Here is a 27,512-nt window from a genome sequence, read left to right as displayed (position 1 = left end):
AAAACAGAGAATATTCTAATCAATGGTCAGTATGGATTCAGGAAAAATCACTCCACAGCAATGGCTATAATGGAATTAACTGAGAAAATAGCAAGAGAAATAAACAGCAAAAACTATTGTGTAGGTATTTTCATTGACTTACAAAAAGCATTCGATGTAATTAATCACTCAAGACTACTTTGGAAACTAGAAAAATATGGAATCAGAGGTATCGCTCATAAATGGATCACAAGTTACTTAGAAAATAGAAAGCAATATGTACAGATAAATGATACAGCATCAGACCTGCGTGACATCAACTGCGGGGTTCCCCAAGGCTCGATACTTGGGCCATTACTGTTCATATTATACATGAATGACTTTGTAAAAGCATCGGACAAACTGCAGAGTATTCTATTTGCCGATGATACAACATTATTTTACTCAGGGAAAGATATACAGGAGATAGCAGAAGTAGTCAATGAAGAACTCAAAAAAATAAAATATTGGTTTGATCTAAATAAAGTGTCTCTCAATGTTAAAAAAACAAACTTCATAATATTCAATGACAAAAGAAAGACAGTTGATGTATCAATAGAAATTGAAGGTATGGAAATTCAAAGGGTTCAAGAAACAAAATTTTTAGGAGTCATCATTGATGAAGACCTCAAGTGGAAGTCACATATAAACTACACAAGAGGAAAAATAGCCAAATCCATTGCGGTGTTACATAAAGTCAAATACTCTCTAAATCAATCCGCTTTACTCACTTTATACAACACAATGATAATACCATACTTAACTTACTGTGTGGAAATTTGGGGCTCAACCTGTAAAACGTATATACAGCCGCTGTTCATTCTACAAAAACGGGCTCTGAAAACAATACATAATGTTAGATATAGAGATCCATCGAATCCACTTTTTATTAAATGTAATTTTCTAAAATTTGAGGATATAGTAGACTTTAATATCCTCCAGGTTTTGTATAAAGCAAATAGAAAAATATTGCCAGTGAACATCCAAGAAATGTTTGAGAAAAGAGAAAGTCAGTATAATCTGAAAGGAACAGATATCTTTAACAAGCCCAGGTTCAACTCTAAAGCAATGGAACGAACTGTTACAGTGACAGGAATCAGTTTATGGAATAAACTCCAGAAAGAAGTGAAAAAGTCAGAAACTCTCCTGGAGTTTAAAAAACACATAAAAGCCACAATGTTAAAAAAGTATGAAGTATTTGGACATGAATAATGTGGGATATTTGATTTGAACAAACATGAATATGACGGTTTGTTTCTTTTTGACCATTTGTAAACATTCAAGAATACGAAGGTTCTGTATTTTATATATTGAAAAACTGAATATAGAATATAAAACATCTGTTAATACTGTGAATATACATATGTATATACATAAGACTGTAAATATATGTATGTAGACATACCACAACAATGTGAAGTGTAAAGTGTGAAGTAACAAAAGGGGCAGATATTATAAGACTTGTTCTTCTCCTCTGCTCCGTTTCATTCATACTGTGTTGGCTTGGCGGTTTTATTGTGATTGTGAACATCACTTTTGAATGAAATAAATAAATAAAATGAAAAATGAAATGAAATGAACTCGTCTAAGCTCAGGTAAGAACAGTGGCCTGTTCCTTTAACCGAGCAAATTTCTCCAGTTCAGCTTTACTCAAATCTAAAAGCTTACAGCCTCTAGTCCAGTGTGACACCTCATTTAAGACCTACAAAACGGATTGTATCTTTTTTTGTGTCTTTTTTTATTGCTTTTTTGTCATGTTTTCATATTTTTTGTTGTTTTGTTTTTGACGCTTTTTCATCTTTTTTCCATTGCTTTTTTGTCCTGTTTACGTAAATTTCATCGTATTTTTGTGGCTCTTCTGTGGCTTTTTTGTTGCCTATTCATCGCTCTTCCGTCGTGTTTTTTTGTCAAGTTTTTCATGAAAATGGGCTCGGTCCAGGTGGGGGTTAAGAGGTTAAGGACCTTTTTGAAGGTGTGGTAATTGTCACAGTTCCTTACATGATCCGGCAGTGAATAGTTGGATATAAACCACAGCAATATTTGTGAGTTACAAAATAGAAAAACACTTGCAGATAGTGATGGTGTCTCGACATAGAAGACATTTATATATTGTTGATGATTTGTACTTCAAATGAATTCCTGCTCTTGTAATGGATGATTAACACTGTCCAGGATGGGTGGGGGGGTACATTAATCAGACAGTGCATGACTTGGTGAAGGTAACACCCATGTGCGATGTATTTCACATTTGGGTGTAAACTTTCAGAGACATATGATTACATTTTTATAGTAGTATCTCTTTGGCAGCTCTGGCTTGACTCCTCCGTGTCCCCATATTTCTGTTTCCAAACATCTGCTTTGTTTGGTCCTTTTCCAAATCTCTGTCCTTCCCTGGCCGCTGCGCTCTCTTTCTCTCCCTTTCTCCCCCGTGTCCAGCTCGTCCCTTTAGTAAGCCCATTAGAGGGAGCACACAAACTGCCCTGTTACATAAGGGTTTTAAGCACTGCGCAGAGCAAAAGTTTTAGGCAGTAATGGAGTATGTCCCTGAAGCATCTATCTTTTGTGCCTAATAGTGGTTAAAAATAGTCAATACACGTAGAGATGTTTCCTTTTTCAGATCAAACATAAATGCATCGGGCTGATAAAGAGTTGCTTTACTTGGTGTGTTGCTGTTGTTTATAAAAAAGTAATGTATGAAAAGCAATGAGATGTTCAAGCAATATTTGTGACTGCTAGTGAATGTTATAATAACCCAGTGTAGGGATGAATTCTTATTTAGATTAATTTCATTTGTCTTTGTGGCTCCCTTAGAGTAAATAACATCGATGAAAGGACAAAGCAATGTTGTGTTAAGTCATTCTCATGTTGATTCTCGTCTCATAGGAACCCAGACAAAGGCCTGCAGTTCCTGATTTCCCGAGGCTTCATCCCAGACACTCCCATCGGCGTGGCCCACTTCCTGTTGCAGAGAAAAGGCCTGAGCCGCCAGATGATCGGAGAGTTCCTGGGAAACAGCAAGAAGCCTTTCAACAGAGATGTGCTGGAGTGAGTGCTTTCAGCTATGAACAAATATATACAACATACATACATTTTTAATTCAAATTATGAGAAAAACTTACAGCATTTCCAATGACGTCACATTCTTAAGGCAGAGTGAAGTTTATACTGTACTACAACATGTAACAATATCTGTACTCAGGATGAAAATGAAAAACAACTGATTGACATTAGCATTTTGTATGTAATTGTAATCTTTGCTTAAAGGGATATTTCAGGATTTTTGACATAGGGCCTCATTTCCTAGTTATCCAGAGTGTTGTTGATTTCTGTAGATATATATATATGTTTTTTAATTCATGCATTCCTTATATTTGAAGAGTTAAGTGGTGCTAGGCTAGTGCTAGGCTAGCGCATGTCTATGGTAACTAGTAGCCTGCATTAAAAACCTCTTCAAAATCATCAGGTTGTCCTCCAAAGTAAACAAACTACTGTAGATCCGGTAACCTAGCAGATCATTCTACTGCTGCGTAGTTTACAACCGGGAAGCTGATACTGCTGCTCATATATAAGTATACTAGCTGAGACCCGGCCTTCGGCTGGGCCTCGCTAGTCTCCACATTTGATATTCTGAGATTGTGAGTGATTACAAAGAAATGTCCAACCCGTCACACAGTTCAGCTGTAGACCAGTGGTTCCCAACCCAGTCCAAAAACTATGGCCACTACAAATGTGTAAAAGAATGAAGGCTAAAAAGAATTTCAAACAAACTGCAATTGGAGTGTTTGATGCACCCGTGCTCCTTTCTTATATACTACAATGACAATATTTTCGCTAAACTCGGGGAACAGGATTCAAGAGACAGTGGGATAATTATGGATAAATATTAGGGGTTCAGCTCTAACGGTTTGGTTGACGGTGCAGGTCCCGTGGTTTGGTGCATCACGGTAGTGTACAATAAAAAAAATAATATGTAGGTTTTGAAATGAAATAGCCTAATGATCGTTGTTAGACAGTATTTATAACCTTACAATGAAATTGGCAATGCTTTCCAAGCTGCTTTAGAATAAAATGTACCTCTGGGCTCACAATACGTGAAAGCAAAATAGAAAACAAATGGTACAGCAGCAAAGGAAAAAAAAAAGGAAAAAACTACGCAGTGCAGGCCATGCGCTCGTTAAGTGGTAGTTTCATTTTCGCTTTTACTCACATGGAGGATAAATCAGTCGGAGCAGCGCGTTTGATTAGAGGCTCGTGTTTGACCAGGTTTTGGGCACGCACGCACACGCACACATACATACACACACGCACGAACAGACACACACGCGCGCGCACACACATCGCCCTGTTTGGATGCGCGCACACGCACGGCAGTCAGATGTCGTGCACTCGCGTTTTTGTGACGGTGGGTTGTCCTCGGACAGCAGCACCGCGGTCCATATGGACCCGTGGCCAATGCCCGCGGCCGGTGGGACCGTCACGTGGGGGCCGGCCGCGGATGTAATAATAATAATAAGAGTAATAATGCATTATAGCGCTTTTCCAGACGCTCAAAGTCGCCTAACAATTTGGTGCATTATTCATGGACAGGCACCCAGTCTGCGCACATCAGCCCCCAACACCAACCACGCACACACTCACTACTGTCGCCAGGCTTCCTGGTGTTCCCAAACGGTCTCCCATCCCAGTCCTAACCAGGCCCTTCCCTGCTTAGCATCCGAGGAACGGTCTCCCATCCCAGTTCTAACCAGGCACTTTCCTGCTTAGCTTCAAAGTCGGTATGGGAAATAAAAATGGCGGCGCCCAGGCGGCGGCCATTGAGATAGCGTTTTCTATAATAGATAAGTGATTTTAAATGCATAATGGTTATATTTCGAAAATTATTCAGTCAACACAGACATTTATATCGGTAGTCTGTCTGGTGTTATAAGTGATTTGCCTCAGGTGCACTGTACTTGGGTCAGACTGTTTTTAATGCAGGCTACTAGTTACCATAGACATGCACTAGCCTAGCACTAGCCTAGCACCACTAAACTCTTCAAATATAAGGACTGCATGAATTTAAGAAATATATACAGTACATATCTCCAGAAATCAACAACACTCTGGATAAGTAAGAAATGAGGCCCTATGTGAAAATCCTGAAATATCCCTTTAAGTAGATAAATGTGTGCCCAGAGAGTGTGTAAGGTGAAATTAGCTAAACTCTGAATAATATTTATGACCAAGCAGCCTGAGTTGGTGGATTTATAAGCGGGTTGTCCCATCACCTGTTCACTCTCCTCAAGGTCAGCACGACATAAGATAGCACTTAGCCAATCCCTCTCTTGCGCTCATACGGGACACTGCAGGGACTCCGTGGTTGTTGCGGTAACAAGATTGCACTTTTACCTTGAAAACTGAGTTCACCTTGGGTTGCATAAGCACATGACTAGTCAATAGTGAGACATTCGCGCTCAAGAGGAAGTGATGTTGAAAAGGTGCACAATGTTAGAGAAAGTGTATTTATGATGTAGTATAATTTTGAAATCTTGAAATTGCATGGCCTTTTATTATAGGCTGTTTTCGGGATCATTCAGCTAAAGCACTGGATAATGACCCTGTATCAAATCAACATACTGGTCAATGGTGTTTTAGCAGATTATTAACTCGGATTTATACTGTTTGTAAATATTATCAGTGCTAGTGACTGGTTGGCATAAAGATGTGAGAAACATAAAGCTCAGAGTCGCAAAGGACAGGCCTCATCACAGATTTATAAACAAATGCTCCAAGAAATATGGTCCCCCAATGACTCATATACAGCTTAGTGCTTAGCAGGAAAAGCAGATATGCCACCAGCTTGTCATCCTCTGATTGGCTGCTCAAAATACAGCCCCATTTGGCTTAACTGCTGTGCATAAGTGTGTATTTGTGTGTAGCTGCTGCGATGTCTTTGTAAACCTACAATTAAGGTTCTGGATCGCTCAAAGACAGGACAGACGGCAGGTGCTGTCAAATGTGGAAAGTGAGGGATGTTTTTTTTTTTTAAGGCTACACACTAGCTTTATTTAGAAGTTGTATATTTCAGAATTGGTAAATGTGTATCATGGCATGTTGGTTGTCTGCAAATAGTAGTTAGTACTATAATCTTTAGCTAACAGTAATGATAAATCTTCACTTTAAGAAGTCAAAGTCAAAGTGATAGTTGTGTTCAAACTATATATCAGACGGCATCTCTGGAATCTGGAAGAAAAATCGAATTATTCAAAAACTATTTAAAGAAATGCTGAATTATGAATATAGTTTTCTTCTAAATAAAGATACAAAGACATGGAGAGGAGCAACGTGGTTCAACAGTCCATAATTACATAAATAACGGAGAATGCTAACCTGATGCTTCATGTTAGCCTCGGGCTAATGCTAACACTATCTACCGTTTTTTGCTTCTTCTGAACAATCTGCTGTGAATAAACATCCATATGGATCCGATTTAGACTTGACTTTATTTGTATGTGATAAATGAGTTTATAGTTTGCCAGAAAACGGCTAAAAAGAGTGAAAAATGTTGTTTCCCAAAAGATTCTATTTTCCCCCTCGGGAAAAAACAACCGTCAATATTTCTGAAACTCAGCAGAGTGACTGAACCTACTTATTTCTCAGACTCATTAGCCAAAAATGCTGTACCTACTGCTAAAAAAGTATTATTAAAGTCACTACTTCCGGGGTTAGCATAGCTGCTGCGCTGTTAGCATTTATCTCTGCTAAACCGGAAGTACAGATTTTGGTAAATATTACTTTTATAGAAGTAGGTACAGCATTTTTGGCTAATGGGCCTGATAAATAAGTATGTTCAGTAACTCTCTGTTGAGTTTCAGAGATATTGATTGTGGTATTAAAGAGTTTTTTGTAGTTTCTCGCACATCTCAGGACCCGGAAGTAGAAATGTGACGTCACCACTTAACGTATATCACTCCACTGCAGCTGTTTCCATAGTGACGACAAAAAATTGAGCTGAACTAGCTTCAGGTAAAACAGCTTAAAAAGTGAAATAACTCTTGCCCAGGACTTAAAAGAAATGAGCAAACAAGCCCCAATGAGCAGTTTCAGTTCGCGGGACAATGGTATAAGCGGGATAATACTAAACTTTTGTGTCAGCACCAAACATTGATGAATAAAGATGGTTGTATCCAAAAGAGCATTTGAGTTTTAACCTCTACACAATCAATCTATCACAACATACTCGGACATGGATAATCTGCTGTGGAACAGAAAGCGGTTCCACTACTTGTCTGTTGTGTTTGCCTGTGTGGGTCTGTGTGCTCACACCTAATTGGTTGTAGATAATCTCAACGTAGGAGTACAGCTCAGAACTGCGAGTTGAGCTGAACATTACATAAATGGTAGGAGAGACCAGATAGCGAGTCACAAAGAATGATCAAAGATGCTTGTTGATAGAGAGGATTGATCAAGTTCCATTATCACTGAGCAAAAAACATCTAAATCCATCGTGTTGGGGAGTCTTTCATGATAATTAACTTGACCTTATCTAGTACATGATATGCCACATGAAAGGCTACCTTGGTGTTCAAAACCAGCTGTAATTTCATATTTCATTATCATGGTACTTTCCACCTCCACGCAAAATTGTACATCAAAGCTTTAAAGTTTAATCCCAAATTGAACGTTACTTTCAAGGTCACCTGTAACTTCTAATCCTTAACTCACCCCCGAAACTGCAAACTCTGTATTTTTTCCGCCTCAGACTCATCAGATAGAACATTTAACCTTTTTAATTGAAACTATTGAGCTTAAGGGTTGCCATGTAGGTGGATTTTCTGCTCTAAGGGACTGCAGTGGCCAGTTTTTGACCTTATTTTGTCTGTGTGTATTAGACACCGCACCGTGTCTACTGAACTATATCAACCTTTAATACGATCACGCGTACTTCTTTTATCATCTTTATATTCATCTAAGTGTTTTGCCCGTCTTTCTCTGTGTTACTTATGACTAATTTTCATGCCATTGATGTTAAATTAATCTGTTAGTCTGAGTAAACCCCTTTGAGACAGCTGCGTTTGTAATATCGGTCGGGTTGATTTGAAAGCTTTTATTTCTTCACTTTTCGCAGCTGTGTGGTGGATGAGATGGACTTCTCTGGAATGGAGCTGGATGAAGCTCTGAGGAAGTTTCAGGCTCATATTCGAGTCCAAGGAGAAGCCCAGAAAGTGGAACGACTTATTGAGGCTTTCAGGTAATTTCCCTTTAACTATTTAAAATGAACAGATAGGAAACGAGTATGTGAGTTGTCAGTACAACCATCATTGTCAGCGCTAGTCCCAAATAATGGTGATAAAGAGATGTGGACATAAATATAATTGTCTGTTATTGTGAAGCAATGGGCAAATTTAGACAAACAAATTATTTTGTTTTTAGTCTGCAGGGATTGTTTGACTGGACAGTATGAAATATGTCAAGAAAATGACCTGAGCTGGGTAACAACTCACAACACTGAATGCTCGGTGTATTTGCTACAGCCTAAACCCCTACGCTTTTACAGCATCAATCAAACACTTTTTGATTATTGTTGATTATCCTGTTTTTATAATGTTTATATGCTATATAGAAAAGTTCATGTGTAATAATCTGACGATATAAGACTAATGCAGTATTATTATAATATTGTGACTGTTGATCAGTATATGACATGCAGCGCTTCCCCTTTTATGATCCAACTGTGGAAATAGGCAGGATGTAATTTGTGGCAGTACTGTGCGGCTGAGATTCAGTATGTGCAGCAGCTGTGGCACAGTCTGCTAATGCTATCTGTTTAACGCGTTCCTTTGGCGTAACAACGTCCTGTCCCAGTTGTGGAGGTGCCCAATGAGGAGGAAAACACCCATCACTGTCACACTGAGCGGGAAGCAAGAGCTGGCACTGCTAATGTTTGGACATCAGGTTAGCTCCGCATGTTGGCATCAGCAACAAAAGGAGAATAAGGAAGCATGGAAGGATATAAGAAAAGAATGGGGAAAACAAAGGAGAAGGGTTTATAAATAACCCCAGTTGTATAATCATTGCCGTTTCTCTGTGACTGCTTTCTTTGCTGGCACTCATATAGTAGTACTTCAAGGTACCCAAAGTACTTGACATAAAAAGGCACAGCATAGGGCCGTTTTAAGATACGAGGCTCTGAACTAACTCACAGAAGGACGATCTTTCGATGAGTGTTCTTAGTCTTCTTTATATAGATTTTATTTTTGCTGTAATGTAAATCAATGTCTCACAAATGAGGGAAATTTCTGTGCATGGAGTTGTTGTAGTTCAAGGATGAACAAATACTCAAATCCTTGTTTCTAGTGGAGTAGTTTTTGAAAGTCTGTTTATCTTTGACTTTTTAATGACACAAGCCCAGTGTAAATGACCGTGCATTATGAAATTTTCTTTTTAAGCTTAAAAGCAGGCTTAAATGCCAATGTTGAAGAACTCTTTCACTGAGCTCCATCAAGTATAGAGTCATATTTTTCATATAGCAGAAATGAAGTTTCTGTGGGAGTGAAAGGCAACTGTGTAATTAACATTTTCTGCCTGCCCAAGTGTCAACTCTCAGACACGATTAGGCACTGATGTCCAGTAATGTTGTTATTCTGTTGTGGGAAAGAGTTGCGTTAGTAATGACAGCACACCTCCAGTCTAGAAAAGCGCTGTGCAGTAGGATTGCACATTATTTTGACAAATAAATAATTGTGTTATCAAAAGGTGCTTAGTATTCTTGGAGCAGTGTACAACTTAACATTGACCCCAAAGTAAACATGCATTATACCGGGTTATAAAAATGTTCAATACCACCTGTACTCTCAGAGGAGGTGCACTGACACCATGATTGATAATTCAAAAGAAAAAGCAAGCAAACATTGGTATAGAATATTTGTATTTTAAATTAGAATTTTTATTTTTAGAAAGAATGGAACAATGGTGATAGTGATACCATCTGGATTTCGGCCTCAGATCTTCATATACAATACATAAAATGTGACAAGATTTTAGAAATTAGGTGAAATGGGATACCCCTGTGATAAGAGACCCCTGCATAATAAACCAATGGAGATTGTGAAATGTAAAATATTGCAGTATTTGCATTTAATAATCTGTGTTGGATTTATTTACCACCAGTTACCCAGTGCTGTTTTTCTGCAGCTCTTTTGTTTGGTAACATTCAATATATTACATTTGATTCAGTCTCCAAGCAATGTATGTGTAAGAATCAGCTCACAGTGCAGATTTGAAACATATCAAAGAGAAGAATGAAATATGAACTGGTAAACTAATACAAGAATCAGATAGATTTCAGAAAATGTTTGTACAAGTCTAACTACATTGTTTTAAACATATCCAGACCCTATGGAGACAATATATTGCTCGTTTACAAAGGTTATAGTTCAACCTAAATTACTGCTTATTTGGTCATTCAAAGGATTTATCCCTACTGTACTTCAGAGATACATTTTCTTGGCATTATGATGTGAGTGAAGTAATGCTTCCATGTATTATTATTCTGTATCAACCTGGTGGGTGAAAATTAGCATCTTTGTCACAACCTGGCACATGACAACTCTTTTTTAGACTAATGTCTTTTGTGCATTGTCCCTGATCAAATAAAATAAATTCAAATCAATCTAAATGGTACTGTAGCTTCATAAATATTTTTGGCTCTGAACAGTGTGTTCTTGACTCATTACTGACCATAAAGTGACCTAAATAAGAAAAACAGAAAGGCCGTGTGACTAAATCCCATCCAGGGATGGAAATAACTTCATTCGTAGATACAGTACATCATATTCCAATCATGTGGCTCACTGATTCCTCTACAGTCTTTAATTTTCACTGCAGGAGTAATTATTTTGAAAGCAGCATTTCTAGGTAGAGATCTCATTAACTAAGACTTTATACAACCTTTATCTCTACCCCATGGGCACTTTTATTAAATACAAAAACAAACAGCACAGCCCCATCATGTCAACAAAACTGCTGGATTCATGGCTTCAATAAAAACATAATGAATTGTTTGGGACACCAAGCATCAAGCGGAACATCACTCCTGTCTCATTCTTGACACAAAAGCGCCCTGGAATTGGAGTTTCTAACTTTAAAGTTTATGCTTATTCCCTCTGGCACAGTAACAACAATATAAATCCAGAGACCAGAAGCTATAAACGCCCCATAGCGGTTAAATATGGCTCAGAATTTGCAGAATATAGCTCAAGAGAAGAAAACTAAAACATCCTCATGATGCATTATGGCTGACCATAGTCATGGACAAGGACATGTACACGTTATCAGTGTAAAGTTTATCTTTAGAGCCTCAAACAACTACAAACAAGAAGTTATTTGTCATCACTCTGTCAGGTTTTCTTTGAGTTTGACCTCAAATATTCTCATTCTATCTCTCTGTAGATGCATTAAATGGATGCCACATTTGTCATTGCTGTCAAAACTATGTTGCTTAGTATTTTTTCATTCTTGTCTTTGGTCCTGCAGCCAGCGCTACTGCATGTGTAACCCCGACATAGTGCAACAGTTTCACAACCCAGACACGATCTTCATCCTCGCCTTTGCCATCATCCTGCTCAACACCGACATGTACAGTCCCAACATCAAGCCTGACCGCAAGATGCTACTGGAGGACTTCATCAGGAACCTACGAGGTAATCACCTTTTTTCTATGCTACAATATTGATTTAGCTGATAATTGTGCCAATACATCTTTTAAAAAAAGGGTGCTTTTCCTCATATGTGGCAATTAACTTATGATTTTTAACCTTAATCCATGGAGTATTTTCATTTTATAATATCAACACAGGTGCAGACGCTTTTGTGTTGGTCCAGTGGAACCGAGCTTGTATAAAATGAAAGGTTGACCATTTAGCAAATATCACATTGCATTACTGTAATGCTTTATTGCTACAAGACTGAGGCCCAGATTAGAAATGTAGTTAGTTCTTTGCAGGCAGACACACAGCTCTCAGTAAAAAAGACAAATGATGCTTTTTACTTTACTCTGTGCTCTCAATGAGCAAATACAGGTCGATGCACAACAATTTAGATTCTTGACCGTGTACCACAATCAAATTAAGCTATAAAATCAATTTTTGGATCCCATGTAAATTATAGTTATGCATCTCACTTGTCTTTTCTATCCATCTTCTTCGCCTCGCTTTCCTTCATGTCTGTGCTTTGTCTTCATGTTGTCTTCTTCAGATATAATGTCATTCCGTGTGACCCTGCTCGCTCACATAGTCCTCTACAAAAACACTCCACCGAGCAAACTGATTAAGTCCAAATACAATAACCAATACCAGCCAAAAGCGCATTCATCATCTCAATTAAACAGACCAAACAGTGCCACAGATTGTCCACAAACGCCTAATACTCGGCAAGCAAGCTTAAACCACTAGAGTAGCTTATTAGAAGGCTTTGTCTCATTTACAAGATGCTTCTTTTTTTTCCTATACTTTGAAATTGCCGTTTAAAGACGCTCTCCCTTGTGACATCCTGGTAATCTTTTGTAAAACAATTCCTTATGTTGACGGCTTCATTTTCTCCAAGCACATTCTGAATGGAAACAAGGCACTTTTGCATATGAAGCTGCACATGCTATGTAAGGGCGCGCATCTTCGGGGCAACCTTTCAGACTTATGCAATACAGCACAGGAGGGACTTGGCACTAACACATTTCAGGGGTGACATTTTAACTTAACCTGTAAGTAACACACATTTGTTTTCCATCTGCCGTGCAATACTTGAGTTGAGTTGTACCAGGGTTTGAATAAGATCCCACCTGCTCTTGCACTAATTAACATTGTCCTTGTCCACTCGTGTGCCAGGTGTGGATGATGGCGCTGACATCCCCAGAGACATGGTGGTGGGGATATATGAGCGCATACAGCTGAGGGAGTTGCGCTCCAACGAGGACCACGTCACCTACGTCTCCAAAGTGGAGCAGTCCATCGTGGGCATGAAAACGGTGAGAACTTGCTTTTTATATCTGACCATCTGCTGCTGGGAGCGGGGGGTTTACATCAGCTGTGTGTTTTAGTAGCTCTCTCAAATGGCTCTTTATTTACTTGGTGATTTATTTTATGAATTATGCATTTTGTTAAAAAAAAAAAAAAAGTAGTTGAGGTCTGTGAATCCACAGGTGTCAGAAGCGTTTTGGATCGTTCAATTGTGCACTCGTAATTTCTTTAATGGGTAATCAAAGGTGGAAGTAAATGGCTACTTTTGCTTAGCGTTTTAATTGTGATGTTTTGTATTAGTGTTTTGCGGTAACAGCACTTTTATTTTTGCATGAGACAGATTTTTTAATACTTCTTCCCCCGTTATTTACTATTTAGTATTGCTGCAAAAAAACATGCTGATGGTGTAAATAGATATAATGCATCTCAAGCAAAATAAAATAAAAATTGCTGGAATTATGCATATAGATCGAGCCAGGTTCTAAAGCAAATGGTTTCTTATTATTCAACTCTTTATCGGCCATTGTGACTACTGCAGTGCTATCAAAGCCCATTTATTAGCCATTAAATGCCTCATCAGCTGCGCAATCATCATCCAAAAATACACACAGCATTATACACAGCTGTCTGTACACTTTTCAGTGCTGGTTCAGGGCTAAATGCATAATCAAAGTGGACAAATGCAACACACACAATATTACAGTGAGGGGTTGATGACCTGCTCAAGGGCACTTCAGCAGCAGTGCAATAAATGTGGTGGTCAAGATCACCAACACTTGGACTCGGAGTAACTGAAATGAATTGTTTTGTTATAAAATACAATAATTTACTTATTTATGTAAACTACATTGATGAGAGCAGGGGGGAAACACTATGTCATGTCTCAGCCTTTTGCAAAATTGAAATAAATAAATATATACCCTGCTACTCTGCATTGTGACATTGTTAAAGAAAAATGAAGGAGCATTGGGAAGAGGCTAATAGCAGGCTTCAAGGTCAAGAACACATAGCTAGGGGATTTTGTTTTATTTGTTTGTTTATTTACTGTACATATAACATAGCATTTCTTCATACAAATCATACATTGAAAACTGAATGTTTGTTCTGGGACTTGCACAAGAGAAAATACTTTGGTGGAAGGGCAGGTCATAGAATTCAAACAGAGGATGAGGATTAATATGTATAGTTGTTATATACAAACAACTCCTGTTCAGAGGATTATCAATGTATTGCGACTATTTTGAGTTGATGGGAAAACTTCACACTGAAGGCCTACACAGGACGGAAATTGAACCGGGGAGTATCTTGTAAGGCTGCTCATCATTCTGTTGGCATTCTTTACACAACACAAAGTGTTCATAAGCACGTACATTTAAGACTTACAAATTAGACACAGTATGCCAGGGAACGATATTTAAAGAAGAACTAAGTAACTTGTTTACCTTAAATAATTTTCGTAGTCCCTCTGGGGGTAATACAAGTGTTAATGGGATGGTTGGGGGGTCTTTCATCTCCTCCGGGTGTCTCTATCCAGAAAACCACAATTGCAGCGTTCCCTGCTCCAACCCGGAGGCGTAATACACACTAATGGAATCACGAAGAAGAAGCTAACAGGCTAATGGGCAAAGCTAACTGCAGGCTAGCGCCACTTAAACAGTATTTACAGCCCGGTTTGAGTGAAAAAAATTATCTCTATTGTGTAATTGGATGTACAATATCCCTCTCTCCCTTTGTCTTTTCTGTCAGCGTAGTATTTACTCTCACAGACAATTAATGAGTAAAAAATAAAACACAAAACATGCTACGACACCTGCAGTGGCGCTTATGGCCTCTAGGGGCATGAGTTACTTAGTTCTGCCACACAAAATGAATAGAGTAAAATACAAGTATTTATTTTACAGTTGAAAAGTACCCACCAAAATGATCAAACAAACATGTGTGTTTGCTGTGAGCGGGACGTCTCCAGCCAAATATAAGATTTAAATCGGTTAGTTCCTCATCCAGATCTATTCTTTGATTACCCACGGCTAAAAGATTTTCTGTGTTAAGCTGGTCATTAGGAACATGTTTTTATTGCTAGTAATGGCATAAGCCAATGTTACACAGTGTGCCTTTAACTAAAACATCTAGTGAACTGTATTCTCTGGATCAAAACGCCCAGAATTTAAATTTTATGGCTATAGTTTCACTGTCTATATTAAACATTGAGGTATCTCTGGAGCCTCCCTTTCCTCATGCAGTGTGTGTGTAGCTCCTTAAGTGTCTCTGTGTGATGGATGAGTGGTCGTAAGATGACAGAGAAGGCTGTCAGAGCCAAACCAATGATGGATCATTGTGACAGGAAGTGACTGTTCCTGCCCAGAAGAGCCATCTGCCAGAAAATACAAGTGGTCCAGATAAAGTTTTTCTCTTCAGCTTTGAATTATGTCAGTGGGTTAAAAAAAAAACAAGTTTGTTTTTTTGGTTTAAATTTCAATTGATGATATTTTTACATTTTGAAATATTTGATGAGCAATACTGACATTAGTCTTTTAATCAATACACTGGTGTCAAATGGTCAGTGTTCAAAGGATTGCCCGGGCTGGTATTTGATGTGTCAATAATCCCACAGGGCTTGACAGCGAAGATGGTTTGATAAAAGTCAAGGAAAAGGTTGTTTTGGAATAAATGCATTAAGTCTCTGAAGACGCACATAAATGACCTAAATGGAAAACACACACATTTCAAGAGAGAATCAGGTTTTCTCTGAAGAGCTAAAGCATTTTTTACAATGTTCATGAGTATACTTCACTTCACTCCACATTTTTTTTGTACATCTACTACCATCCTACCCACTCTATAAGTACCAGTACACATTTGAGTGTGATGATTAAAATCACTGCTCCTCTGTATGTGCAGGTGTTGTCTGTCCCACACCGCAGACTGGTGTGCTGTAGTCGTCTTTTTGAGGTGACTGATGTCAGTAAACCTCAGAAACAGGCAGCTCACCAGAGAGAAGTCTTCCTCTTCAATGATCTGATTGTGGTGAGTACCTGAGTGCACAAAGACACTTATGACACTAAGTAATGGCAGTAAGTAATAATGGTACAGTATGAAATATATTCTCCCGGTGCTAACGGAAGCAGCGTATTTTGTTCTGACTGCAGCATTGCAGCATCCTTTCCTTTGACTCTGAGCCATTCCCTCAGGACTTCATGTTCTTTTATGTCATTTCGCAACTCAGATATTTATTTTTAGAGGAAGTATTGAGATTCAATATTGTAATCTCCTTAAAAGTAAAGCCCTTTTCTTCAAAGCTGGTTGTTTAGATGAAACATTACATGTACAAAAATAATTAATTTGTAGCAATGATAATATTTGTTTGTAATTTAAAAACATTTTGAAGAAGGCACATTGAGGAAAGCAGGGTCAAACAACAGTGTCCAAAGAGAAGAAAGGATACTGCATGTGACATTATGTTCAGTACTGTTGTGGCTAGGTGGAGGAATGCCGAGGGTGTAAAGTTGGAGAAAAGGCAGAGAAGCCTGCATACTCTCTCTTGTTTCAATCCCAGAGGATCTTCCATTATAAAAAAAATGTAGGTTAAGTTAAATGATCCCTGCAAATAAACAAAAGAGTGGACGCCTTGGCTCCAACAGGTGACTGCATTTTATATTTAATACCTACCATAATCTATTATTGCAATTTAGATTTTTGTTGTCAAGCATAATGATTATTGCACCTCTAATTATGTGAAGGTGAATGGTTGGATCAGTTTTTCAGTCTTTAGACTATTTCAAGTTATTAGATGCAGAGTTGCGTCTACAATATGTAAGACGCAAATGATTTGAAGTGGCAACCTCAGTTTACATTCTTACTATCTTCTGACGATTAACTTGAGTGACTTAAACCACTTCATGGTCGTTTTCTTTTCAGATCTTGAAGTTATGTCCGAAAAAGAAGAGTTCTGCTGCGTACACTTTTTGTAAAGCTATGGGCCTTCTTGGCATGCAGTTCCATCTGTTTGAAAATGAAAGTAAGTGGATCATAGATATTACTCAATTGCTTTAAAACAGCAGAGAGATTTGAGACAAAAATGCTATGTTTTCAAATGTGTTGCTAACTTTGTGCAATCATTCTGTTGTTGTTGTTTTCTTTCTTTCTAATAGACTACCCTCATGGCATCACCATCCTTTCACCGTTTGGTTCAGACAAGAAGCAGGTTTTTAATTTCTGTGCGCAGAGTGCAGAGGAGCTACTTAAGTTTGTTGAGGACCTAAAAGAGTCCATTGCAGAGGTGTCAGAGATGGAGCAGATACGCATTGAGTGTAAGCCTTCTTTTTCTACGTGGTTGTATGTTTTTTTGTATCTCTGTCTGGAGTGGACCACTGACAAATGCCTCTTGGTATGCATACAATACATACCAAAACACAGATTCAAAACACTTAAAAAAATAATTTCAAATTTTATTTATAAAGCGCTTTTCATACCGAAAGGTATCACAAAGTACTTTAATCCAAGTCTGTCAGGGGGGATCAAAAGAGTATCCTACTAGGTTCTGAAACATCTGCAGTGACGAGTGTTCAGATACATAAAAACACTCCAGGGAGGATCTGCCATTGTTCCTGTGAAAAATTTATGCACGCGCACAAACTCATATACACACACATTTTGGTAATAATTAACTTCCTCATTAGATTGGTATTCTCGGCCTCATTGCAGTGGGTTTTGGGCCGTTCCAGGAAAATTAGAATGCTGTACCGTGCTCGAGACAAACCCACATTTAGTCATCATGATTGGAAATGACATGCAATTACCATCAAGTGTGAAGTTTAATTAGAGAGATGAGGAGTCATGTTTGGAGCTTAGAGGCTGCCGCAAGTGTTTATGTTATCCTGATTCATTTGAAAGCAGCTCGAATTACACCGGGTAATATGGTTGTCACTCCTACACTACGGCGGCACCTGGATGTTTTGTTGCTTTGGTTCCCGTCATGGATATAAGAATAATTTGGTCGTTTGTTGTGCACAGGGGAACTGGAGAAGCAGCAGGGGGCGAAGACGCACTCGGTGAAGAATGGAACGCAACTCGAGCTTCGCGGCAAACAACCCTCTCCATCAGGTGCGGCATCAAAAAGCCTTCATAAAGATTTTCAGGCTTTATTTCCATTTCACACAGATGTCATGACATTAATATTATAAAGCAGAAAGCCGCAGAGAAATGTATGTAAGCGAGTTTGCATTATGCTTCAAAATGTATCATCTTCATTAAAACCTGCTTTTTGGACCACTTCAAATATAAGATGTTTGTTGGCCTTATAAACTACACAAGATATACAGAAACTGGAAGGAAATAAGGAGCAAGAAATACTGTGGTGGAAGACGTAAAAGTAAAGTTTTACTTAAAGAGACTAGATGCAAGTTGGCCATTTTATTCTCACTACTAGTGACAGTGCAGGATTTTAGAAGCAGTTGTGGTGAATAGGTCTGGGCTCATTCTACACCATAGGACATTTCTGGAACATATAGGGGGAAGAAAATACTTCATTTTAACATTTTTAAACTCTGTATAGTCCCTTTAAGTAAAAGTGCAGATACAGGACAAAAAATGTACTTGAGTAAAAGTAAAAGTTCCTGATAAAATCTGTAAAAAGCATTGTAAATTGTACTTACTAAGAATATTTAATTTTTTTTTTTTAATCATTTGAATCAAACCAGGTCTAAACGAGTAAACCACTAGCTCAAAAACGGGAACTAAACCCAGACTAAACTTGGTCTATACCAGATCTAAACAAGGTCTAAAGCAATAAACCACTAAACCAAGTCTAAACTGGGACTAAACCAGTTCTTCGTAAAGAGGTCACTTTGAAAATAAAATACTTAAACTGTAACCCAATTTAAAAAAGTACTGGAGTAGAAAGTACTAATACAGGCTCTAAAAAGTAAAAGTAAAAAGTATTCATCATAAAATTTACTTGCGTAAAATAAAAGTACCTAATAATTTGTACTTTTTACTAAGTTACTTTCCACCACTGCTGTCGTATCAATCATATTTCAAATTAAAAAGATTTAAAGCACAAAACATGCATTTCATTTTATCTTTATCTTCCTGATCCAGCTCAGATTGTTTCTTTTTTTAAATGTATAGCTTGTTATACCGTCTCTCACTGAACAATTTAAAATACTATTTAAGTTGTTTTAATGCCCGATAAGACGGTAGCAGCATGCTCCACTGCATCCGCACTCACGTTGGCCGGATGGATGCTTACCTTTACAACACAAGGTTACAGACAGTTTGTCCCAATCTTAATCTTGTAATACTGTGACTGTTCGCTCACTCATTTATCATATTTTACAAATTTCCCTACTGAAAATACGCCCTTTACGCTTTTGAAACCAACCATAGATATTATATATTGATAGACCTCTTGTGCTCACTCCTCCCCATTTACGTTAATAACAGGATTCGAGAGAGAATCCATAACGGCAGTTCAGTCTCCTCCTACAGGCGGAGCGGCAGCAAGCCTCTACAATGCTCCAGGGCTTGTAAAGGGTAAATAAAGGATCACATTTATATAGCGCCTTTTTTAAAAGCACCTGCTTTAGGCACTGTGACCCGTTCACACTCTCATCATACACCAGTGTACGCAGACCCTCCGATCACAAGACGACCCGCTCTGCTCTCTGCGCCACTGCGGCCCAATCAAAACCCAAAGCAAAAACTTTTCAAATGTATACCACAAAAACCCATGTGGTTGAATCAACTGTACCCATCTCAGAGTTATCACAAGGGGAATATCTAGCTTTAGAAATGGCAATTTTCTTCTTTTTGTTTTGACATGTGTAAAGTCCCTCTTGGTTTCCACATTAAAGGGATATTTCAGGATTTTTGACAAAGGGCCTCATTTCCTAGTTATCCAGCGTTTTGCTGATTTCTGGAGATATTATTTTTGTAATTCATGCAGTTCTTATATTTGAAGAGTTTTGTGGCGCTAGGCTTGTGCTAGGCTAGCGCATTTCTACGGTATCAGCTAGCCTGCATTAAAAACAGTCTGACCCACTCCATTATGCACCTGAGGCAAATCACTTATAACGCCAGACTAACGATATAAATGTCTGTGCCATTAGAATAATTTTTGAAATATATCTGACCTTGCATCACATGAATGATCGCATTTTGAGGGACTATTTTCTAGCAGATCACACATAGCTTATACAACCACAAAGCTGATGCTGCTCAAATATAAGTTTTTTTAAATGCAAAATGCTTCAAATTACTCTATTGACACAGACATTTATATGGTTAGTCTGGCGTTATAAGTGATTTGCCTCAGGTGCACTGTGGGCGGGTCAGACTGTTTTTAATGCAGGCTAGCTGATACTGTAGAAATGCGCTAGCCTTGCACTAGCCTAGCGCCACGTAACTCTTCAAATATAAGAACTGCAAGATTTTTTTTTTTAAATATCTGTAGAAATCAGCAACACTCTGGATAACTAAAAAATGAAGCCCTATGTCAAAAATCCTGAAATATCCCTTTAAACTGTCTCCTCTGAATTCGTGCCTCACCACTAGATGGTGTTGAGGTATTGCAGCGATGGCAGCCATGATGGTCATGACACAGTGCTATCATCTCCCAACAAAACCTATGTTGGTGATGCCCAACATTAGCTCTATAATAGCAATTAAGTTAAATGAATAAATAAACACATCAAAGATCCCATTTTTTTTAAAACTGGGAATAAGCCACTTTTTTGCCTTGTGTGTTTTGTGCAGGGGCATTCTGGGACATCATTTCAGCCCGGGAGTTTTATGATTTAGACTGGCTCACTTTCCCCCAATGTATAGCTCATCTTGTAGGGCATTAGCTTTAGTAAGGTTGTAGGATTGGTCCCACTGTGAGAGTCCACTCAAGTTATTATTATTTTATTTTTTCTGACGGCCCAAAAGTGCCGCAGCCCACTGGGAAACGACTCTCCTGATTACCCATTAGCCCACCATTGTTTATGTGCAATTCAGTAAATTTTACCACTCCTTGTCTTTTCTTGTCTGTTCAGGGCAGCAGAAGGTAGATGACAGAAGTGGACACAACGCAATGGAGGTAAGTGCATAGTGACAGGGCATGTCCTACTGAGCAGGTAAGTCCCTCAGTGAGGATTAACTCATACTGTGAAGGGAGGAAAAGATCAGGTCCACTGGCCCATTATGAGCAGTCCAGCATCCGTACAACAGGCTGTACAGTGGTTATCAAGTAAAACGGCAGAGATAAGAGTAGAAGAAGACAGTAGAAGGCAAGTGACTAATGTACGTGTTTGTGTAAGTTAAACAGACAGTATAGCTTAATCTACCACAATATTATAAATAAATAAAGTAGTAAAAGGAACATGCAATGTAAAACTACCCAATTTTACTAGCGTTTTGTATAACATCCAACCCATCAGTTTAGTATATTATAAAGTGATTTGACGCAAACCAGCAATTATCTGACTTCTTTGAATGTGTAGATTGTAAAGGTTTATATCAGCACTATAACTGTAATTCATATAAAGCGTGAAAATACCACATTTCTTCAGTGAAAGGAAGCGTGACTTCGGTGTTTCATATGATTAAACTCCTTTATTCCCTTTACAATCAAAAATACTACTTCCTGTTTGACAATGGAGCTCAACGGTCCCTCACCTTAAATCCCACTTTGGCCCCTGAAGCCAGGTCTCCTTTAGTTTTTCCCCTGGACTTCCTGAAAATTTTTAATAATATGAGTTTAACCCGTTTTTTTTAACCCGAGTTTAAATACATTTAAGTTGTTTGTTTTAGAATGTGATTGGGGGACAAAACATAACTTTAGTTCTGTTGCAGTGTTTTTACATTTTTTTCAATATCACACAGAAAATCAATGTGAACGGAGTTACCATACTTGGTTCCTTGCCCTTAAGTGTTGTTGTGATATTGATGTTTGAATGATCACACCTGTCATAGGCAAGAGTTTTTGTAATGTGATTGTGCTTTACAGCAGTGGGAGTGGTCAGTCACCTCCAATATTGTTTGCCTAAAAAGTTACTAAAAATAACTTTTGGCAACATAAAGAGTAACATAGTCCTAGGGTTTATTGGTTCTTTTGTCAAGAAAATACTGCAAGTATGAATAATAGGTGCAACGGGCATGGACAAAACTAATTTACTTTAGGTTTAAGTGAACGTATGATCAAATAGGGTTCCTGCCTTTTTTATGGTGTTATTACACTTATTTCACTACGTTCTCCAAAACCAACACATATCATCACTTAGTTACCAGTTACCCGCCAATAAAATTTGTGAGTTTCATCAACCTACCATGGTTAGTTTTCTAGTTATGTAAAGAAATGTACCATAAATTTAGCCAAACTTGGGTCTTTTTCAGACTTGAGAGAAAACAGGAAGTTGAGAGCGCGACCGGTCTCTGCTGATTGGTCAAATGCCACAGTAGTGGGATCTTTGATGTAGGGTGATCGCTTCTGATTGGCTGAGTGAGGACTAAAAATAAAATGATAACATCGGTTTAAAGTTGGAACTGCATGATTAGCATGTTATTTTAGTTTAGATCGAAGAAAATGTTTTAACTTTTTGGATTATGAAGTTTTAGGAAATGACATAATTGAAAGGGTCAAGTATTACCACACATTATGTATTATCTTTTCAAGGTGAGTGGGACTGAGCTCCATTGTGGTATATAAGTAATGAACCTCACTAATCCAGATTGTCCAGGCATGCAGGTCAGACCAGTGACAAGAACACACATCCAACACTGTGACATTAATTAACACAGCACCATGTGGGCAGATAAATTCACCACTCTTAGGGACCCAGACGTGTCACCCGCCTTTGCCAAAGTTTGAGACGAAAGCTTACTCTTGCTTTGCTGAGACTCTTGCTTAAGACCCTGTAAGCAAGAGAAGACTGTAGTTCAATACACATAGGCCTTTGCAGTCAGGATACTTAAGGCATCAGATGGCCTTTCTATTTTCTATTCTCTGTCTTATAGATGTGTCTCAAGAGTAAACAGTTTACCAGAAGCCAAATTTAGGGTCAGCTTAATTCTGGTGAATGCAGATTTTGGATACAATTTAGATACATACACACTACATTTGTTCATCTACGTTTGTATAAAAGGAATAGGCCACTGCTTTTACATACTGAGATATGTTCTTACCTGAGCATAGACGAGTTGATGCGTACCTGTGCTACCATGTTAGCGTTCAGCCTCTCATAGCATAGGTATAGATGTGATCAAACTCTTCCATGTTTTCCCTATTTAAATATATGTTACGTGAAAAGTTACATGATCCAAGTCTAGTTTCACAAAATTAAACATGTTGATTTTCTAAGCGGATAAAAGGGGTACTATATATATACGGCATAATAACATAGGTGTACTTCGACGTCCGAGCAGTAATATCTCACTTTACTGCGCGCAGTGCTCTTAAGGTATTACTACACCTTACATATATAGTACCCCTTTTTATCGTGGAGCAGCTTGGTAGCTTCTAACTGCACCCCAGTTTGGGGCTATACCTATGCTAGGAGAGGCTGAACACTAACAACATTTGCAAGACTGAGCGCACGCACAAAGACCAGACAGTTATGCATCAACTTGTCTAAGCTAAGGTAAGAACATATCTCAGCATGGAAAAACAGTGGCCTGTTCCATTAAAGGTAAACATGTCCCTAGATGTGAGGCAAACATGGTCATATTGAATATTGGTTTTACTGACAGTTAATTACAGAAACTATTTAGAATATGTAAAAGTTGTTTTGGTTTTTCATTTTTTCGTTTTGATTCTCAGTCAGACCACACTTTGGATTGCCAGATCCTATGGCTAAAACCATAAAGTAACTACTCTCGCTATTTCAAGCTTTCAATTGAGTAATTACATGTACACATATAGTGATTGCTGTATCCAGCTTAAGGCAAACTGTAGTTGTAGTGTCTTTTTTTAAACCACTGAAAGCACATTCAACAAACATTACCTTTCAATTTCAATATAACAGTTAATTTATACCACATTATGCATTCCCCAAATAAACCATAAGACTAGAGGAATTGTAAATGTATGTGTCTTATACTAGAGCTTTCGATTGTGCTTCCCCTTTATTATTTCACCCATGTTTGCGCCTTAGGTCAGGCGTCATGCTTGTCTGAGTTACCTTCAACAGTCGCGTTCCCCTCTGCCACACAGCCCACAGTAAATGTCAGCGGTTGGTGGGGAGCTGTCCAAACGCATCTATCTCCAAAAAACAGGGGTCACCCACCCGAGCCTGTGTATACTCCAGACATGAATGTGAAGATGTGTGACTCCGACTGCATCAGTGTAGCTCATAGCTGTAAATAAAGGGTGGAATCAAAATAGTGATTTGGGTAGCAGCCTTCTTAGCTTTGCGCTGACAACAAAATAGGAAGTTGCCAAATGTAAAAACTGTGGTGCGTACTGTCAGCTGGTGTAGCCAATTACTCTAACAATGGCTCCGCTCCAGTGTCCAGTCCAGTGACCTGTGGGAAGCTTGTTATAGTACAGTCACCTGCTCCTCTTCACACCTGTGGATCAGCAGCTTTTGATATTGCCTAATATCAAAAGCTGCTGATTGAGTGTTACTAAGACAAATGTGTTACTAAGACAGATGGTAGAGTGTTTTCTTGAATGTGTAGCTACAGGACAAAATCAAAGATTACAGATTTAACACTAACTTCAGCAAATAATTTAAAAAAGAATTACATAATAGTTCCAGAGCAGGACAGACATTAAATGTATTCTGTGTTGCCTGTCAACCTTTGTAGTTGTCACTCAGCTCACACCTCTCCTCCTCTTCTTCCACCTCTCCCTCTTTGTTGTCTGACCTGACCCCAATCTCAAGTACCCTGTGTTCACTGTCACCATAGCGCTACACAGTGGTTTTGGAAGGAGGCACAGGGGCCCTCAGTGTCCCCTTTGGAACCACCGGGCCCTTGCCTGTAGCATTGCCAAAAGTCTTTCATACCCCCCTTGTCTCCAGTGCCACTCTGAACACACCCCCACAATACCTTTGGGATGGGTCGCCTGCACCCAAGCATGCCCTGTGTGTCTGCTGTTCACCAACCACCCCCAAAATACAAAAGAGGGCTTACGGGACAGAGAGGAGGAACCAGTTTTATAACATTTGATGCTGTTCTCTTGGCTGTTTTCTAAACTAGGTGTCAATTCACAACAGGCTTCAGACGTACCAGCTCCGCAGCAGCCCGGCTCAGACCCACGAGAACGTGGCCCTTCCTAACCACCGGGGGGAGGTCTTCCAGCAGGGCCCCCTGGGCCTGAGCCATCGACAGCACCCGCAGCTACTGTCTGCGACCAGCACCCCCTGCCACTCAGTCCCCCTGCAGCACCAGCCCGCCATCAGCCTGGCGGACCTGCGGCCTGAAGCCCTCATCCAGTGTCAGCAGATCGTCAAAGTCTTCATGCTGGACAACAGCGGGTACGGCCGCCTCGAGGGGTTCCTCAGCCAGACACCGACACACCACCACTACCAGCATCAGCTCAGCCAGTCCGCCATGTCCACCCCTGTGCACTCTGCTGACGGAGGGTATCAGCCGCCTCTGCCTCCCCCTCCCCCGCCCTATAACCACCCGCACCAGTATATACCCCCGGACCCTCGTCTGTCTTTGCACCGAACCCCCAGCGGCTCGCGGAGTATGGTGTAAATGATCCCTCAAGACACACTGACACTTCACTACCTAGTACTAGTACATAATGTACATATATACATACATATGATAAAAATACTATATGCATATATTTAAGATGAATAGAAAAATAATACTTTAAAAATGAAATGCATACATATATAAACTTGATTCCACGTGTATTTTGAAATTTTAAATAAACTAGGTTTTAACAAATTTCTATAACTTTTTGTCAATTCTACTGGAAAAGATTACTCACATACTCTGTTTCTAAGGATTTCATGTAGTTACAGTATTTGCCAGTTAAAACTGCAATCTGTCAAACATTTCTCAATCAATTTAGTGAGTGGAAACAGATCAAGGACTGCTACAGTTGAGCTTCTGTCATTTTTGTTCACATGTGTTGTGTGCGTGTGTTCTCACTTGACACCGAAATGAAGATGTGCCAAAATATATAAGCCTCCTCTGCAAACGGACCTTTTGCACTAAATGCTAGGGCTAGAAGACTTTGCTTTTCCGCTGTCATGCTTTTTGTTCATAGACCAACTTAGGAACCGTTTCATCAAAAACTGTTCCCCAAGTTGCACTGATTTTTAAGAGATGGATTATCCTCGCTCCCGTCCTGTCAAGAACTGTCTCATAAGCTCTATTTATTATCTGCTTCTCTGTGGCTTTGGAGCTGCTGTAATTGATTCAAAATTCACACACACAGACATCTTCCTCCCTCAGCTGGTCCCATAGTGAAAGGCAACAGAAAAAAAAAAAACACTGCAACCAGTCATAAGCTTTGCTACCCAAGTCTAACTGCTTAAACCTAGGATTCATAACTTTATTAAGTGAAGAACCTTTACCAAAATAACAATGCCATGAATAAGAGAGAGTTTCTATTCATTACTGTAACACATACCTGTCTGTTTTTATAAGAAGAAAAAAATGTCAAGTCGATTCTGTCTGCACAACACATTTTGCTTTTATTTCTTTGTGACTTTTCCCTTAGATCTAACCTTTTTGAGCTGACATTTTGAGAAAAAAAAAGAAAAAAGAAAAGAACACAACAGTGTGCATTGCTTGTGTTGCAAATGCTGGCATTATCGGTACAGCCTCTATGCTGCTGGCTTGCCTGCTTTAAATACGAATGGGACAACAATCTTGCATTATTATCTGATTCATTTCTCTTCACCCCTTGCCAAGTTTGTAAATACCAGTGTCACAAAGGACAAGCTACGTTGCTCTTCAAAAACGCTACTGCCGCACATCCTTCCTTTGCTTTTCATAGGTCACTGTCTGTTCCGGTCTGAAATATCGCTTTATCTTTTAATCATAAGGCCACCAGGTACAATGGATGTTTGCCTAATGCTGCCTCACGGTGGCCCCTTGCCATTTTGTCATTTTACAGCAAATCCCCACTAGGGGGCGTTTATCTCATAAATGTCTCCTTCACTTCAGGGTTCTCAAAAGGTCACTGTTGAAGGATGTGGGAATAAAAAGTAAGACAGATATTGGTCGACTGTAAAATGTACTACTGCAAACTGGGTCACAAAGAAGTTTATGTAATGAAGGTTCAATGTTATTTGTTTTGTTTTTCAAATGGATGATTGCTATGATTGCTTCCGATTTTCTTTTTTTTTTTAATCTAAATTTAGCAATATGGGTGTTTGCTTGTTCCTTTGTTTTTTTCCTTGAATGCATGTTTCAGCTTGTTAGAAGTCTATTGAATCCCCCAAAGGTTTTGTGCATGAGTGAGTTTGTTGGGAGCACTCTCAAGGAGAAGACATTGCATATTTCTGTCATGCTGTATATGTAGCAGAACTAAAAAAGTATATATTTAATAACGCAAAG

General features: G+C 38.9%; 2 protein-coding genes across 3 annotated transcripts in view; one reads left to right on the top strand and one right to left on the bottom strand.

Moving 5' to 3' along the window:
- The window catches only part of iqsec3a (IQ motif and Sec7 domain ArfGEF 3a), a 79,557-nt gene extending 52,837 nt beyond the window's left edge, over positions 1-26,720 (top strand). Inside the window, exons 5-14 of one of the 2 annotated variants that reach the window (XM_079582750.1) lie at positions 2,902-3,063; positions 8,126-8,248; positions 11,533-11,699; positions 12,879-13,018; positions 15,909-16,034; positions 16,926-17,025; positions 17,159-17,317; positions 18,021-18,110; positions 21,044-21,087; positions 25,188-26,720. In XM_079582750.1, the coding sequence (XP_079438876.1) occupies positions 2,902-3,063; positions 8,126-8,248; positions 11,533-11,699; positions 12,879-13,018; positions 15,909-16,034; positions 16,926-17,025; positions 17,159-17,317; positions 18,021-18,110; positions 21,044-21,087; positions 25,188-25,691 (1,615 nt within the window). In that variant the 3' untranslated portion in view covers positions 25,692-26,720. The remainder of the gene's footprint in view (positions 1-2,901; positions 3,064-8,125; positions 8,249-11,532; positions 11,700-12,878; positions 13,019-15,908; positions 16,035-16,925; positions 17,026-17,158; positions 17,318-18,020; positions 18,111-21,043; positions 21,088-25,187) is intronic. The other variant, XM_079582751.1, reaches the window with a different exon arrangement.
- LOC306983080 (chemokine-like protein TAFA-2) overlaps positions 1-27,512 on the bottom strand; it is a 219,454-nt gene that overhangs the window by 152,577 nt on the left and 39,365 nt on the right. The gene's annotated exons all lie outside the window — the stretch shown is intronic.

The sequence above is a fragment of the Gobius niger genome, assembly GCF_951799975.1.
Source record: "Gobius niger genome assembly, chromosome: 2".
In the NCBI taxonomy this organism is placed as follows: Eukaryota; Metazoa; Chordata; class Actinopteri; order Gobiiformes; family Gobiidae; genus Gobius; species Gobius niger.
Note: the sequence above shows the minus strand (reverse complement) of the source record. Positions and strands in the feature narration are given on the sequence as shown.